This window comes from Penicillium paradoxum, assembly GCF_028828445.1.
Source record: "Penicillium paradoxum strain IBT 22861 chromosome Unknown utg000003l_segment0_segment0, whole genome shotgun sequence".
Lineage (NCBI taxonomy): Eukaryota > Fungi > Ascomycota > Eurotiomycetes > Eurotiales > Aspergillaceae > Penicillium > Penicillium paradoxum.
In genome coordinates, this window is record NW_026643181.1 from 2,571,452 (window position 1) to 2,590,282 (window position 18,831).

Genomic DNA, 18,831 nt, shown 5'->3' on the forward strand with positions numbered 1-18,831 from the left:
AGTAATAGTAATAAAGACTTTAAAAGATATTAGCTTCGTAATAATAGCGTAAACCTTATAAAAATCTTAACCCTTAACTTATCGAAAACTACGTACTACTAGGCGAGCCTTATAGCGACTATTATATTTAATAGTCTATATCTAGTAAAGAGTAAGGGGTTTATAACGCTTTTTCGATCTTTTAATAACTCTCTAAGTGCTGTTAATAATATACTAAGAGATCTCCTAGTATATAGTAACTAACTATTTATCTTTATCCTTATAATTTATAGCTTACTCCTATATTTTAGGTATATATCTAGATTCGGAGGGAGACTTATTAGACTATTACTTTTTAGATATAGTATATACGTAAAGAGTTTCTAGGATATCTATATTCTTAGTAAAAAGCGTAGTAATACCTATATTATAAAGAGTATAAGAATCTAGGCTTTCTAGATAAGCGCGAGAAAGCTTCCTAATCCTAGTTAAATAGCGTAATTAAGGTTAATTAGTCTAATCCGATTATTATATATCTAATTCTTTAGGCTACTAAAAAGCTACCTAAGGTTCTATAAGAACCCTTAGTTTATCTATATTAAAATAAATACTATATTCTTTCTTACTTTATACCTCTATACTATTTCTAAAACTACCCTCTATTTTAATAGGTTCGAGAATCGATTAAGTCAAAGGATCCTTAAACGGAAAAAAGCTTTTATCTATAACTTCTTCTATAGTTAGTAAGAGAGGAGAGGAGGGTTAGCGAAAGGATAAGAACTAATAAGATACCGGATAAGGTAACGTAGAGCCTATTAGTATAGGAATAGGATAAGCTAGATCCGAAGGTACGCCTTTAGTATAGAATTAAGGAGAACTAGTATTAGTACGATTAGGTATAGACTTATATCTACGTACTAACTATAAAAAATTAATAGGAATAAACCTTTTAGATAACGGGTTATTATAAGATCCTTTATATTAATCACTACGATACTATTAAGTAAGATCTAGCTTATAAGCCGGAGTAGGTAAAATAGTTAGAGATAGAGACTTATTAAAAATAACGTTATAAGATCTATCTAACTTCTTAGTGCGTATATTATATAAAACGTAATATCCTCCTTTATTATAGCTTACTAATCTTACTTCCTCTATATAAGGATCGAGCTTAGTATTACGTTTTTCTTTTAGAATTAGAAACTAGTATTAGTAGCCTATTACGACCCTCTACTAGGAGAGTGCCTTATAGGCTGGATCCCATATTAGGACCGGCGTACTAGCGGGTCCTAGTAGGTAATATAGAACTAGAGTGAAGGAATAGTAGGGTGCTAGTATATTCGTAAACTAATCGCTAAAGAGCTAAGTTCCCCTAGCAGTCTCTATATAGATAACCTTTAGCGGGTCATAGGACTAGGTTACCTAACCTAGTAGGACTTATTCTCCCTAGTGCGGTCTCTAGCGGGGGGTTATACTACCCCTACTAGGTCACGGGTTCTAGGTTATAGGACTAGGCGGGATCTAGCCTATAAGGCACTCTCTTAGTAGAGGGTCGTAACATTTTCCCCCTCCTTAAAGAGCTACGTCCTCGTAGCTAAGGGTCGGGGGTTAAGGGTCTCTTATAGTCGAGATAGGGAGGGTTCGAAAATAGTATATATATCTAGCTATCTAAAAGAGGGTAATTTGTCTTTATAGTAGAAGGTATAGATAGACTCGGAGCTTTAAGCGTTATCTCTCTTCGTCGCGTATAATCTAAGTTCTTTATATATTTTTCACTTATCTCTCTTCGAGTTATAGCTTTCTTCTTTCTATACTTCCTCGTCCTTTCGCTTTTCTTCTTATAGCTTTTCGTCGCTTCGCTTTTCTTCTTATAGCTTTTCGTCGTCTCGCTTTTCTTACTATAGGTTATTTCGACTTATTATAGTAGCTCCTTTTCCTCCGGTCGCGAGTGCGACATATACCTCTATTAATAATTACACCCCTCCGGCCGTTATCTCCCCTACTAACCCTACGAGTGCGTAGTATCGGCGTTATATAGACCGTCTTAGATATAACCCGGGGTATATATATATCCTTCCGCCTAGCGGGATTAACGTTAATACTCTCTAGTATAACTATTATATAAGGAAGCGGTAGTCTTATATAATAATAAGTACGGACCTCCGCTCGTATTAGCGGTTATTAACGTTCCTTAGGTCGATTCTAGGCTCGACGCCTAAGCTAATACTTATATCTTAGCGCCCCGTACTACCCCCGCGTAGAATATATCGTTCCTTACGATTATATAGGGGTTTTAAGGTATACGGAATACTTTAACTTAAGATATCTATACGGGTATAGTTATACTTTTCGGTCCTTCTCGCGCTACGCCCTCTTTACCTCCCCTACCCTCTCCGCCCCCTTCGACGTAGATTTTATTAATAAATCGGGTTATAAGTTAGTTTCGGGCGCCTCCTCGGGCTAGGTTATATATATAGCGGTAAGGATATAGGCGTATCTTAGGGGTTACTCGTCTAGTATAGGTAGTTATTACGTTATACCCTTAGAGAGTATTAGTTATATTATTTTTCGTTCTATTTTTCGGTAATAAACTCCTACGTATCCTTATTATATATCTATAGTCTCTTTAGGATATTTTTTATCCGCTCCTTATCTTTACTAGTATTCTAGATCCTCCCCTAACCTATCTATAGCGTATACTAACGTAGTTAGTTATTTTTTAGAGGTCCGTTCGGTAGTTAGCTATTAAGTTTAGCGTTCTTAAGCCTACTCTAGTCTCTCTAACCTTCCCGGAACGTATCTAGTAGTAGATCCTAGATTATATTAACTTCTTCTTTATAGATCTTCCTCGGCGTATTATACGCTCTAGCCGTTCTTTCTTCTTATTATAGTAGCTCTCGAATACTAGTATATCTTCTACGTTTTCTCTTAGCTCTTAAGTATTTTCCTTGTACCTATATCCTCTTTATTTAATAAGGTATTTAGCGCTTTTATAGTTATTAGTAAGGATCTCCTCGATCTCTTATTTAGGTTAGTTATCTACTAATATAGGATTAGGCCGCTCTTAAGCTTTTAGCGGGTCTCTATAGTATAGCTCTAGTATTAAAGTGTATTATATAGGGTAGATCTTATAGTATCTTAGCGTAAGGATTAGCTAATATACTTATTATCCTACTATACCTACTATCGCGAAGGGTCCTATATAGCGGTTATCTAACTTTTTATACGGTCGTCCTAAGTTAATATACTTATTTCTTAGTATAATCTATTATCTAATTACGAAAGACTTCTCCGTATATTTCCTATTATAGGCTCGCTTTATTATAGTTTTCGACTCTTCTAGGCGCTTTTTTAGTGTTTCTCGTATCTTTAGTATTTTCTTTACGCGGTTTTTAGTATCGTCGTAGGTTTCTATCTTCCTATCTAGTACTAACGTTCTTAGTTCCGGTCGGAATCCTAGTAGTACTTCGGTTAAGGATATTTTTAGTATACTATAGGTAGTAGTATTATAGACGATCTATATAAGGGGGATCTATCTTATTTAGTCGTCTTAGTATTAGCTTACTATATTATATAGGTAATACTTAATACTCTAGTTTTATCTCTCTATCTATCTATCGGTTTATAGGTAATAGGCTATTAATAGTCTATATTTTATAGTAAGGAGGTAGTAAAAATAGCTCTAGAATTTTAATATAAAGATAGTACCTCTATTACTAACGAGGTTTTCTAGTATTCCCTATAGGGGTATAACCTTTTTATAAAATAAGGTTACGAGTTCTAGTAAGTCTACGTCTTTAGTATAGGAAATATAGAGGGAATATTTTAAGAATAGATCGACTATAACTATAATTACGTCGTAGGCCTTCCCCTCCTATTTTAAGGGTAGTAGGTCTATAATAAAGTCTATACTTATTTATTAGTCTAGTCTCTCTAGTACTAGTAGTAGTTCGAGTAGTCTATATAGCTTATAGTGTTTAATAGTATTAGACTAGTATACTTAGTATATAAGGACGTAGTCCTATATATTTTTAATAAGGCTTTTCTACTAGTATTTACGTCTAATAGCCTATAGCGTCCTTTTCCTTATATAATAGCCTACCTACGGATTATTATAGTAGATCTTTATAATTTCTTAGTAGATTACGGGTTCGCCTTCGGGAATATAGACGTAGTTATTATATCTTAGTAGTCTATTCTAGCTTCTTACGCTTTACTATATCTTCGGGGGTTATTTAAAGTTACTAGTTTCCTATACCCTTTTAAGTATATTCCTATAGAACTTATTCTTCGTCTATATCTTAAGTATAAGTTCTACTATAGTTTCTAGCGGCTTATAGGTATATATAGTTTCTTCTTTCGCTACTTTACGTACCTCCTTTCGACTTAGTAGTCTATTTATTACGGGCTTAATAGGGATCTTTACGCGTATTATTATTATTATAGCGCCTAAGTATATTATATCCTATAGATCTCTTTAGTAGATAGCGTCTTTACTAATAGTCTTCCCGAGTCTCTATATAAAGATATTATAACTTATAGCGTCCGGTAGCTTATCTACTATATAGTTAGGTTATCTACTAAGAGTATCTACGAGGTTCGTTTTCCTTAGGCGGAATATAATAACGAAGTCGAAACCTATAAGATATTCTACTTAGTATACTTAGCGTCTTATAAGCTTCTTAGTCGTTATAAACTAGATAAGATTAGTATAGTCCGTTATTACTACGATCGGGTATTTATTTCCTTTAAGGAAGTAGCGCTATTCCTTAAACCCTAGAAAGATTATTAGTATTTCTTAGTCGCTAACCTAGTAATTTCTCTCTACTATTAGTATCTTCCGGAAGTAGAAGGCGATAGGGTACTAGTATCTATCTTTACGGAGTTATAATATAATTACGTAGATAGCGGCTTTTAACGCGTCCGTTTCTATTATAGTTTTTAACGTAGCGTCGAAGTGTACGAGTATCGGCGTAGTCTAGAAAGCGGTCTTAGTCCTTTTAAAAGCTTCTCGCGCTTCTTCTATAAAGACGAATCCTTCCTAGCGCTTATTTCTTCCCTTCTTTTATACGTCTAGCCCCTTAATTAGATCGTTAAGGGGGGCGCTAATTATTAACTATTTCCTAATAAAACGTCGGTAGAAGTTAGCGAAGCCTACGAATTACTATACGTCGAAGATATAGGTCGGCTCTAGCTACTAGCTTATCGTCTTTACTCGGGTAGGGTCTATAGTAACTCTATAATAGGAGACGATAAAGCCTAAGAAGTTAACCCTCTCTACGTAGAACGTATACTTACTAGGTTTAATAAATAATCTCTACTTAATTAGGCGTTCTAGCACTTCTCGGATATAGTATACGTAGGTCTCCTTATCCTTTAAGAAGATTAGTATATTATTAAGATATACTACTAGGTAAACGTTAATAAGTCCTACTAAGGCTCTATTAACGTACGCCTAAAAGGTAGCGGGAGCGTTAGCGAGTCTAAACGGTATTACTATATATTCGAAATATCTATAGCGGTATCTAAACGCTATCTTCTACTTATCTCCCTATTTTATATAGATCCTATAGTAGGCGTCTCGTAGATCTAGCTTAGTATAGATCTAGGCTCCTAATAATCTTACTAGAGACTTATTAATTAGTGGTAGAGGGTAGCGGTTCTTAATAGTAATCGCGTTTAACCCTCTATAATCTACGTAGAGTCTAAGCTTACTATCTTTTTTCGGTATAAAGAGGATAGATATACCTAATTAACTCTTTAAATATCGGATCTAGCCTTTTTCGAGGTTCTCCTTAATATATTAGCGGAGGACTTCTAACTCCTTAGCGGATAGTGCGTATATTAGCCTCTAAGGGGGTATCTTACCTAGTATTAGCTTAATTACGTAATTATACTCTACGTAGGTTAGAAGGGCTATAGTACCTTCTTTACTCGCTACGATAGCTAGATCTTAGTATTCTAGCGGGAGTTTAGTCGAAGGTTATATCGGATAGGAGGTCCTATCCGAACTTTATATTACCTCTAGTATTATTATAAACTCCCCGGTAACCTTATCGACGTCTAAGTATAGTTCTCCGAATATATCTTATAGTCTTACTTCTTTCTCGAAGTCTTCTAGTAGGAGGGTTTTAACCTCTAGCGGGGCTATATTCCTATACGCCTACTTACTAGTTACCTAGTTAATATCCGGATTTACTAATCTAAGCTAATCTATTCCTAGGATTATATTATAGATCGTTATATCTACGGCTTTATAGGTTATTTTAATAACTCTACGGGTTCTATTCTAGTCTATTAGGCTAAGCTATACTTCTTAGCTTCTATATAAAGGGATCTTATACCTATCTACGGCTTCTACTAGGCGGGTACTCGTTATATATATCTCTTCTAGGTTCTCTTTTACCTATTTCTAGCTTACGAAGCTCTAGGTTACGCCACTATCTATTAGTATCTTAGCTACCCCCGTCGGGGCTCTAGTCTTAACGTCTAATATTAGTACGTTATAGATAAGTGCTTAGTATACTCTCTTACGTTCTCTAAAAAGAACTATCCCTAACACTATAGGAGTCTATAGTATAGGGTCGTCTATTTTTTTAACTCTTCCGCGGCTATAGCGTTTATTATAGCTTTCCTACGGTAGTCCTTCGTATAGTAGCCCGGCTTATTATAGAAGTTATAGAATTTACTATCTCCGCTTTAGTCTTATTTAGACCCTACGGTAGCTTTTCTACCCTCCGTAGTAGCTATAGCTTACTATATAGGAAAAGCGCTATTTCCCTTAAAGGGTCTTCTACTAGATCCTTATAAGTCTATAGTATTTCTCGGCGTTATCTTCTTAGCCTTCTTAAGGTATAATATCCTATTTAGTATTACTTTCTTAATTTAGTTATAGAAAGCTATCTAGTCGTCCTATTAATCTATAGCGGGGGCTATAAATCTCCTTATTTCGTCTCGTACCTCCTTAACGATACCCGTCTCTAAACAGTCGATCCTTATCTATCTAGTTAGCGTATCTTTTAGGCGGTTATAGAGTCCGGTAAGCTTTAGGGCGTATTAATATATATCCTAGTACTTAGCTTACGTTATCTACTATTAGTCGTATTTAGCTTCTCGCTATATCTTAATAGGGTCGGTAACCTAAGCGAGCGCCTATATTTCGAAAACCGACTAAGTAAACGTTATACCTAGGTTATTCCTACGGTATTCTATCTACGTTATATTAACCTTTAGCGCTAGGAACTTAGTTACTTAGTCTATCTTATATACGTTATTAGCGAACTAGTTAAGGTATCTATTCTAGAAGGCTTCCTAGTTCGACTTAAAGAGATTATATTCGCCCGAACTCTCGGCTCTATACGTTATTATATTATAGGGTATATATAGTTCCCTCGCTTCCTTCTAATAGGATAGGTAGCCTCCGGCACTTCCTTATAATATAATCGAGTTCGTACGGGTAATATTAGGTAGTTAGTAGGTAGTTTAGCTAGTAGTACTACTTAGTGAACCCTAACGGATTCTAGATCCTTATATTCTTACCTATAGGATTATTACGTTTTCTTCTTCGTCCTATAGCTCCGCGCGGATCCTATTTTTCTCCTTTACTAGAGCTAGACGTCTTTTAAGGGTCTCTAACTCTCGGAGTTCCGCCTTCTCGTCTATCTTAGTCGGGGTTATCGGATCCGGCGGGTTTCCTCTTTAAGGGTTATCGTCGACTCCCTATATCTCTACCTCTTCTAGTAGGGGTTATAGGGGTCCTAGGACGTCGTTCGTTTCCGCGATCGGGGCTAAGGTTCCCCTTAGGCGGTCGCTCGTACGTCGAGTCGTCGATATTACGTATTCTAACGGTCTAGTTTAATTAAGATTTAGCGATTAGAATATTAGGACCGGCGTACTAGCGGGTCCTAGTAGGTAATATAGAACTAGAGTAAAGGAATAGTAGGGTACTAGTATATTCGTAAACTAATCGCTAAAGAGCTAAGTTCCCCTAGTAGTCTCTATATAGATAACCTTTAGCGGGTTACGGGACTAGGTCATCTGACCTAGTAGGACTTAGTCTCCCTAGTGCGGTCTCTAGCGGGGGGTCATACTACCCCTACTAGGTCACGGGTTCTAGGTCATAGGACTAGGCGGGATCCAGCCTATAAGGCACTCTCCTAGTAGAGGGTCGTAACACTAGACGTATAAAAGAAGGGAAGAAATAAGCGCTAGGAAGGGTTCGTCTTTATAGAAGAAGCGCGAGAAGCTTTTAAAAGGACTAAGACCGCTTTCTAGACTACGCTGATACTTATATACTTTAACGCTACGTTAAAAACTATAATAGAAATAGACGCGTTAGGAGCCGCTATCTACGTAATTATATTATAACTTTATAAAGATAGATACTAGTATCTTATCGCCTTCTACTCCCGGAAGATACTAGTAGTAGAGAGAAATTATTAGGTTAGCGACTAGAAAATACTAGTAATCTTTATAGGGTTTAAGGAATAGCGCTACTTCCTTAAAGGAAATAAGTACCCGATCGTAGTAATAACGGACTATACTAATCTCGTTTAGTTTATAACGACTAAGGAGCTTATAAGACGCTAGATACGCTAGGTAGAATACCTTATAGGTTTCGACTTCGTTATTATATTCCGCTTAGGGAAAACGAACCCTATAGACGCTCTTAGTAGATAACCCGACTATATAGTAGACGAGTTACCGGATACTACGAGTTATAATATCTTTATATAAAGACTTAGGGAGACTATCGGTAAAGGCGCTATCTACTAAAGGGATCTATAGGATACGATATACCTAGGCGCTATAATAATAATAGTACGCGTAGAGATCCCTATTAAGCCCGCGATGAATAGACTACTAAGTTAAAAGGAGGTATACGAAGTAGTAAAAGGAGAAACCGTATATACCTATAAGCCGCTAGAAACTATAGTAGAACTTATATTTAAGATATAGGCGAAGAATAAGTTCTATAGGAATACGCTTAAAAGGGTACGGGAAACCGGCGACTTCGAATAACCCCTAAAGATACGGTAGAGCGTAAAGAGCTAGGATAGACTACTAAGATATAATAACTATATCTATATTCCTAAAGGCGAACCCGTAATCTACTAGGAAATTATAAGGATCTACTATAACGATCTATAGGTAGGCTATTATATAAGGAAAAGGACGCTATAGGCTATTAGACGTAAATACTAATAGAAAAGCCTTATTAAGAATATATAGGACTACGTCCTTATATACTAAGTATACTAGTCTAATACTATTAAACGTTATAAGCTATATAGACTACTCGAACTACTATTAGTACTAGAGAGACTAGGCTAGTAGATAAGTATAGACTTTATTATAGGCCTACTACCCTTAAAATAGGAGGGGAAGGCCTACGACGTAATTATAGTTATAGTCGATCTATTCTTAAAATATTCCCTCTATATTTCCTATACTAAGGATATAGACTCGCTAGAACTCGTAACCTTATTTTATAAAAAGGTTATATCCCTATAGGGAATACTAGAAAACCTTATTAGTAATAGAGGTACTATCTTTATATTAAAATTCTAAAGCTATTTCTACTACCTTCTCGCTACGAGACGTAGATTATTAATAGCCTATTACCTATAAACCGACGGGTAGATAGAGAGATAAAACTAGAGTATTAAATATTACCTATATAATATAATAAGCTAATACTAAGATAATTAGATAAGATAGATCCCCCTTATATAGATTGTCTATAATACTACTACCTATAGCGTACTAAAAATATCCTTAGCCGAAGTACTACTAGGATTCCGATCGGAACTAAGAACGTTAGTACTAGATAAGAAGATAGAAACCTATAACGACGCTAAAAACCGTATAGAGGAAATATTAAAGATACGAGAAATACTAAGAAAGCGCCTAAAAGAGTCGAAAACTATAATAAAGTAAGCCTATAATAGGAAATATATAGAGAAGTCTTTTATAATTAGATAATAGATTATACTAAGAAATAAATATATTAACTTAGGACGACTATATAAAAAGCTAGATAACCGCTATATAGGACCCTTCGCGATAATAGGTATAGTAGGATAATAAGTATACTAGCTAATCCTTACGCTAAGATACTATAAGATCTACCCTATATAATATACTTTAATATTAGAGCTATACTATAGAGACCCGCTAAAAGCTTAAGAGCGGCCCAATCCTATATTAGTAGATAACTAACCTAAATAGGAGATTAAAGAGATTCTTACCGATAACCGTAAGGGCGCTAAATACCTTATTAAATAGAGAGGATACGGGTACGAGGAAAATACTTAGGAGCCGAGAGAAAACGTAGAAGATATACTAGTATTCGAGAGCTATTATAATAAGAAGAAAGAACGGCTAGAGCGTATAATACGCTAAGGAAGATCTATAAAGAAGAAGTTAATATAATCTAGGATCTACTATTAGATACGTTCTAGGAAGGTTAGAGGGACCGGAGTAGGCTTAAGAACGCCGAACCTAATAGCTAACTACCGAACGGACCCCTAGAAAATAACTAGCTACGCTAGTATATACTATAGATAGGTTAGAGGAGGATCTAGAATACTAGTAAAGATAAGGAGCGGACGAAAAATATCTTAAAGAGACTATAGACGTATAATAAGGATATATAAGAGTTTATTACTAAAAAATAGGATAAAAAGTAATATAGCTAACACTCTCTAAAGGTATAATATAATAACTACCTATACTAGACGAGTAACCTCCGAGATATACCTATATCCTTACCGCTATATATATAACCTAGCCCGAGGAGGCGCCTAAAGCTAACCTATAACCTAACTTATTAATAAAACCTATATCGAAAGGGGCGGAGGGGGTAGAGGAGGTAAAGGGGGTATAACGCGAGGAGGACTAAAAGATATAACTATACCCGTATAGATATCTTAAGTTAAAGTATTCCGCGTACCTTAAAACCCCTATATAATCGTAAGGAACGATATATTCTATATAGGGGTAATACGGGGCGCTAAGATATAAGTATTAGCTTAGGCGTCGAGTCTAGAATCGACCTAAGGAACGTTAATAACCGCTAATACGAACGGAGGTCTATACTTACTATTATATAAGACTACCGCTTTCTTATATAATAGTTATACTAAGGAGTATTAACGTTAATCCCGCTAGGCGGAGGGATATATATATACCCCGGGTTATATCTAAGATAGTCTATATAACGCTAATACTACGCACTCGTAGGGTTAGTAGGGGAGACGATAGCCGGAGGGGCGTAATTATTAATAGAGGTATACGTCGTACTCGCGACCGGAGGAAAGGGAGCTACTATAATAAGTCGAAATGACCTATAGTAAGAAAAGCGAGACGACGAAAAGCTATAAGAAGAAAAGCGAAGCGACGAAAAGCTATAAGAAGAAAAGCGAAAGGACGAGGAAGTGTAGAAAGAAGAAAGCTATAACTCGAAGAGAGATAAGTGAAAAATATATAAAGAACTCAGATTATACGCGACGAAGAGAGATAACGCTTAAAGCTCCGAGTCTATCTATACCTTCTACTATAAAGATAAATTACCCTTTTTTAGATAGCTAGATATATATACTATTTTCGAACCCTCCCTATCTCGACTATAAGAGACCCTCGACCCCCGACCCTTAGCTACGAGGACGTAGCTCTTTAAGGAGGGGGAAAATATTACGACCCTTTACTAGGAGAGTGCCTTATAGGCTAGATCCCGCCTAGTCCTATAACCTAGAACCCGTGACCTAGTAGGGGTAGTATAACCCCCCGCTAGAGACCGCACTAGGGAGACTAAGTCCTATTAGGTTAGGTGACCTAGTCCCGTGACCCGCTAAAGGTCATCTATATAGAGACTACTAGGGGAACTTAGCTCTTTAGCGATTAGTTTACGAATATACTAGTACCCTACTATTCCTTCACTCTAGTTCTATATTACCTACTAGAACCCGCTAGTACGCCGGTCCTAATATAGCCTAAGGCTTATAGGTTTAAAAGATTAGGCTTTCTACTAAAAAGGGCTTCGTAAGAAGTTATCTAAACCTTACTATAAAATAAATAGTTTATCGTATAGTTAATACCTTTTAGTAGTAGACCCTATAGGTATTTAGGTAGCTAATATTCCGCTATAATTATAATAAGAGGTTTAATAAGATAGCGATTCTTAATTTTAGCTATACTATTTAGCTACTTAGTATAAGGAGGAGTCGGATCCTAAATAACCCCCCGGTTTACTAGGTATTCGGCGAGTAGTTTATACTTAGCTATATTATCACTATAAACTCTCTTAACTATATAGTTAAGTTAAATCCGTAGGTAGGTCTCGATCTATATATAGTATTCTATAATCTCTAAACGAGACTTAAGTAAGAAAGTCTATATAAAGCGGGACGTATTATCTATAAAAGTTATTGTTACAACCCAACGTACGGAGTACGAATACGGTGCGCATATCTTATAGCACATATCGGGTATTTAGGTTGGTAACCTAACATGACGACCAGTTGGTCGTTATAGTGGCTCTTTTAGTAAACGCTCTACCTTACCATTACTTCCTACGTTTTATAGTGGTGTTAGGCCCACTTGCCTTAATAATATGACGACCAACTTCGGAGACCCTAGGTTCGAGATATACAGATATTAAATTAATATCAAATTCGAGTCTACGGTCTTTACAAGGAATATTATAGAAATAGCCCCGCGCTAGATCTAGATATATACTTAGGGGTCTATAACTTAAAATATATATACCGATATCTTATTAGCACGGTAATCATACCGTTTAAGCTGCCTATGGATATTCTATACTTTCCTTATACCTCGGGGTCAAGGCATTAGAAAGAGGGGAGATAATGTTACAACCTAACGTACGGAGTACGAATACGGTGCGCATATCTTATAGTATATATCGGGTATTTAGGTTAGTAACCTGATATGACGACCAGTTAGTCGTTATAGTGGCTCTTTTGGTAAACGCTCTACCTTACTATTACTTCCTACGTTTTATAGTGGTGTTAGGCCCACTTACCTTAATAGTTATAAAATAGCGCTCTCCTCTATATAAAGTAATAGAAATTAGACCCTAAATATTAATATAGAGTATATCCCCGGGTTTAGTGCGAATAGCCCTTTCTTTCCTAAAGGGGAGGGTATATCCTTTTCCTTTAATATATAGTATATAAGGGTAAATCACTCCTATATCTAGAATTAGGCGTATACCCTTAGCCGAGGTTTCTATCTTTCTTACTTTAGCCTTACCGGTATAATAGGCGCGGCGATAAGCTAAGTTAATAGTAATAGGTTTCGTATAACGAGAAATAGAAGCTATAGATATAGATACCGGAATAGTATATTAAATTAGATTCGCTTCTAATATAGTATTAAGCCTTTCTATACTAAGATAATTTAGCTAATAATACTTACCTTTAATACTAGTATACGTAATTTTAATTCCTTAGCTTAGTAGTTTTATAACCCCTTTTTTAAATAGAGTAGTAATACTATTTTTATTAAGATCCGAGATAGAAATTAAGCTAGACTTTAGAGCTAGAGTAAGCTATACTTTTTTAAGACGAAGAGTGCCTAGACGCTTATATATACTTATAGAACTTAATTATACGATTATATTATTATAGCCTTTAGTGTAAAAAATATTATTAGTTATAGTTCGTATAGGAAGTATATATTCGTAAAAGCTATTAAATATAGACCGATAAAGTATTATATAAGTAGAAATACTAGAATTAAGTATCTAATAAGTAGGATTATTTCTATTAGAAGTATATTAACTTTCCTAAAAAATAGTTAAGCTAATAGTATTAGAAAAAAGGTTATTATACTTAAAAATAGGATTACTAAGTAGTATAGAAGGTCTAAGTAGTACCGAAAGTCTAAGTTATATAAATATAGTATTTACCTAAAGTCTCTACTACTATTAAGAAGGAATTATAACTATCTAACCCTAACTATTAACTATACTAATTATCTAATTAAGTATAGGTATAGGAACTTATTAAGTTTACTATAATTACGTAAGTTATTATATTTATATAGTATTTAACGAGGTAGGTCTTAAAGGATATCTCTTAGTAAAATAATTACCTATAGTATTATAATATTTATAATAAATAATATTCTTACGCTTATATTATTATTAACCTTACTATTTTCCGTCCTTTTTCTTACTTTTATTATTATTCCTAGAATCTTATATATTCTTATCCTTATTACTAGCCTTATTATCCTATTTCTTACTATTATTAGAATTACTAGATAAGGACTTATTATCTTTTAAAGTAGAATTAGCTAAGTGCGAAGCCTTAATACTAATCTTATAAGCCCTAATAGTATTCTTAGACTATATAAACTCTTAATAAATCCGATCTATTAAGCTATTAGAGATAATTATATTCTAGATAAAAGCACTATAATAAGGGTTTTCCGAGATTACGGAAAGGAAAAAGTAAAACTTATACTATTTATAAATACTACCCGTAAATTCCTTTAGTTCGCGAAGGGCTTCCCGGAAACGTCGTATAAAATCTTACGTATTATTCTCTCGGTATCGAAGTTAAGTAAGCCTCTACTATTATATAAAGATAGTTTAATAAGAGATAATAGAGTAGTTTTTATCTAGAATATCTATAATTTCTTAGGTATCTAAAATATATAAAACTAGAGATAGTAGAATAAATTTAAAGGTTAATCTAATATATAGATAGATACTAGAATTTATTCTATCCTAAATATCTTTCTCCTTATTAAATTCCTATAGTATTAGAGTATTTAAACGTTTAACTACTCTAATCTTCTCCTTTACTAAGTTACTAAGAACCTCCTCTAGTTTAAACTTAGAACTAAACGTAAGTATTTAGCGAATTACTATTTTAGAAGCGTCGAGGAGATCGGGAGCTATAAGTTTAGGAATAGACCCTTTAAGAAATAAAATATAACCGGAGTTAATAGTCCTAAGAGCCTTAAGAATATTAAATTTCTATACCGAGAAGTTACTCTTACCCTTAAGCTTAATAATAACTTTAGAAATACGGAACTCCTTTTCCTTATTAGAAGTGGCCTTAAGGAGATCTATATTATAGACTTAGCTAGGAGGCTTATTATTAATAATAAAAGAATAATTATATAACGGGGAAGGCGATATAATTAATAGAAAGAAGATAAAGTCGTTAATCTAGTAGAAAAACTTACTATTAATATATAAAGACTATCGACTTAGTATAAAGGCTTATCGTCGAGAGTAAAAAATGTCGACTTAGTAGGAGCTTATTATTAACGAGAAAGAGATACCGACTTAGCGAAAAGCTTATTATTAGTAGAAAAGAGATACCGACTTAGCGAAAAGCTTATTATTAGTAGAAAAGAGGGGTTGTCGACTTAGCGAAAAGCTTATTATTAACTAAAAAAATTACTAGTAGACGAAGCTAGCAGAAGGGGTGCATATAGACCGTAAGATCACAAGATATGCGAAATAAGGTGCTCATAACCTAATAGATAGGACTAGACTCTACGCTACAAGAAGAGAGAGAGACTAAAAATCCTATATTCGTCTACGGAAGAGAAGAAGGGAAGGAAACTATCTAGAAGAAGGAGCTTCTTATAGCACGGCGAGGAAGGAGGAGTCACCTGACTCTAAACAAAAGCCCACCCGTATTGGTAGATGGCCGTAGACAGCCTTTCATCCACGAGTTGTACTGTGAATCAAACCGAGGTCTGGTAGTGAAAATAGAATGGTCAAATTCCGTGCTATAGTCGTGTTCGACTGGGATAGGATAAATCACATCAAATTAAACCCAATCACATCACTAAGTCAACCATTGAACGGAGGTGTAATTTCCTGGCTGTCAGATTGTCACTCAAAGAACCGATCCACGATTAATGAGGCTATCTAAGGGAGAGCTACCAACCAGGCAAGTAGAGAAATGTTGTATTTACCACCTATTGGCTGATCGACGTACCCAAATCCTCTGGTGTCACATACCCTTTGAGGGATATTCTCTCGGTCAATTTGGCGTGCGAACATGTCCAAACCGCAATGTGCCCTCAAGCGCCAAACTCGGCCCATGGGTTCCGATATCAGGCTACCAGTCATATTTCGACAATGCCAGTGATGCGAAAGTAAGTAGTTTGACAACATCTATGCCCAGCCCTGGCTAGGTGATACGGTCTTTCTACATTCGTGAATTGATTGTTAGTGGATTGTAGGGCTACTTTTGCTTTGACTCAGCTAATCCAATCACCTGAGCAAGATCAGTGCCATGGTGAGACAGCGTCATACATAAGGGTCTCTTCTTTCCTTCATCCACGAAGGACCTTCGCATATCTCGCTTTCGATTGCTATCATCAGCCTACTTTCAACGAAAGCCCAATGCGTACACAGTCATTTGCAACAGCCACTGATGAAGCGGTAAACATGGGTGATGCTTGTCCAACCCGCCAGGAATCAATGGAGCCAACCGCCAATCCCCTGGACGATGAAGAGAAAATAAAAAACGACGCGTCTGAAATCACAGCCAGCTCACTCGATGATAAATATCCCCTTCCCACCGAGCACGAGGACCAGACGCTGCGTCGAGTTGCAGCCAGCCTGCCTCTTGTCTCGTTTTCGCTCTGTTTCGTTGAATTCGCTGAAAGGGCCTCGTTTTATGGAGTCAAGTCCGTTGTTGCGAACTTTGTACAGTTCCCACTTCCCAAAGGTACGGTGACTCTCTTTTAAGAAGTGGTCAGAACTGACTGGAGACATAAACAGGTGGCAATGGAGCAGGGGCTACTCCACAAGGGACCCAGGAAACAGCAGGCGCGCTGGGGATGGGACTCCAAGCAAGCTCCGCATTGTCATTGCTATTCCTGTTTCTGGCCTACGTGACCCCCATCTTTGGAGGCTGGTGGGCCGACGTCTACGTGGGTCGGTACAAGGCTATCATGGTCGGGGTGGTCATTTGTGGTATCGCCCATGTCATTCAAATCATCGGTGCCATTCCCGCGATTCTTCAGAAAGGACCGCCCAATGCCGCTCCTCCCTTCATCATTGGGCTGTTGGTATTGGCCGTCGGTGCTGGGATTTTCAAACCAAATGTTGCACCCCTTCTACTCGATCAAAACCGGCAGAAGAACCCATACACTAAGCTGCTCAAGTCCGGTGAAAAAGTTATAGTCGACCCAGAAGCCACTGGTACACGAATTATGCTGATCTTTTACGGCGTCATCAATATCGGTGCCTTCTTCACGCTGGCTACTACATATTCGGAGAAGTATGTCGGGTACTGGCTGGCTTTTCTGTTGACGGCGATCATTTATATGCTTCTGCCCATCGTTCTTCTGGCAATACGCAAAAGAATACATAAAGAACCGCCCAGTGGGGGATCCGAACTTACCAGAGCGCTGCAGATCATAGCAATCGCACTCAAGCTGAACAAGTGTCAGATATGGCGCAAAGGCTTCTGGGAGGTGGCAAAACCAGACAATCTTCGCAGCATCGGCATCACGGCGGACTGGACTAACGATGCGGTGAATGATGTTGCTAGGGCTCTCGGTTAGTCTATCAAATATCACTCTGCACATATCTAAGAGCGCACTGTGGCGTGTAGTTTCGCTGTTTGGCATCAGCAACTGACTCATTTCAAACCAGGTGCTTGCGATATCTTCCTGTTTTTCCCCATCTGGTATCTCAACCTAGGGGGTATAGGCTCAGTTGGAACGAATCAAGGTGCAGCCATGGTCACCAATGGAGCCCCCAATGACCTACTCAACAACTTCAACGCACTGACCATCATCGTATTCATCCCGTTCTTGACTTGGGTGCTTTATCCGACTCTAGATCGTTACAGAATCCGCATTGGCCCCATCACCCGCATCACATTCGGATTTGTCCTCGCGATGTTATCCAGTCTCGCTGGCACTCTGGTGCAATGGAAAGTCTACACGCTATCGCCATGTGGGTATCATGCCTCGACGTGCGCCAAGGTGGCCCCGATCAGTATCTGGTGGCAGCTACCGAATACTGTTCTTGGGGCTCTGAGCGAATGCTTTTCCAACGTTACTGCATACCAACTGGCATATGCGAGGTCGCCGGCGAGTATGAAAGGAGTGGTTGTGGCGATTTTCCTATTTATGAATGCCCTGTCCAGTGCGCTGGGTGAGATCTTGATCCCAGTCACAAAAGATCCCTGGCTGTTGTGGATTTGGGGCGCACCCACAGTTGCACTGGGTCTACAGACAGTTATTTTCTGGTTGAGGTTCAGAAAGCTCAACGGTAATTTTGAGGAAAAAGATGGAATTTATCACTCCGAGAGCGAGGTGGAAAGCAACGGAGGGCCTCCAGTGAAATCTGCGATGAACATCTGATCTCCAGGGTTTCGGTCTAGTCCGTCCGTTCGTTGTGGTATGAATAAGTTGAAGGCCTTGCTATCTAGGGATTTACCGGGCCTTTTTGCTCCTTCAAGGCACCCCTAGTTATCTTTGATATCTCAATATAATGTATGGTTATTTCATTTTTAAGCAATTCTTTTCGTGAAAACTTGATACATGTGTAGTAGCTGTATCCCGATCAACATATTGACAACTAGAATATGAATAAAGAAGAATTCCGAGTTATAACCACTACGTAAGTCCGGAAGATTTCCCAATACTGAGATAAATCTCCGTCGTCAATCTGAAGGCGGCGTAGAGGGGGTGTGTTGTAGACCAGTGATCTTAATCATCTTATCTCTCAAACTCAACCGGCTCACTTTCCATATTTCAATTAGGCCGAGTTTGATATTTCAAACGCCTAATTCAGAATAAGCGAGTAGGATTGAAAATGGAACAATTGCACATTGTCCG

The 18,831-nt window shown here is 37.0% G+C and overlaps 1 protein-coding gene across 1 annotated transcript; it reads left to right on the top strand.

Annotated features, from left to right (window-relative positions):
• Window positions 1–16,423: 16,423 nt before the first annotated feature.
• On the top strand, window positions 16,424–18,354 carry N7457_002861 (putative MFS peptide transporter; the record flags this gene model as incomplete). Its single annotated transcript, XM_057173907.1, has 3 exons — window positions 16,424–16,706; window positions 16,760–17,542; window positions 17,639–18,354. 3 exons carry the CDS (start codon window positions 16,424–16,426, stop codon window positions 18,352–18,354), a joined length of 1,782 nt encoding a protein of 593 aa, XP_057034058.1.
• Between the last annotated feature and the right edge of the window lie 477 nt (window positions 18,355–18,831).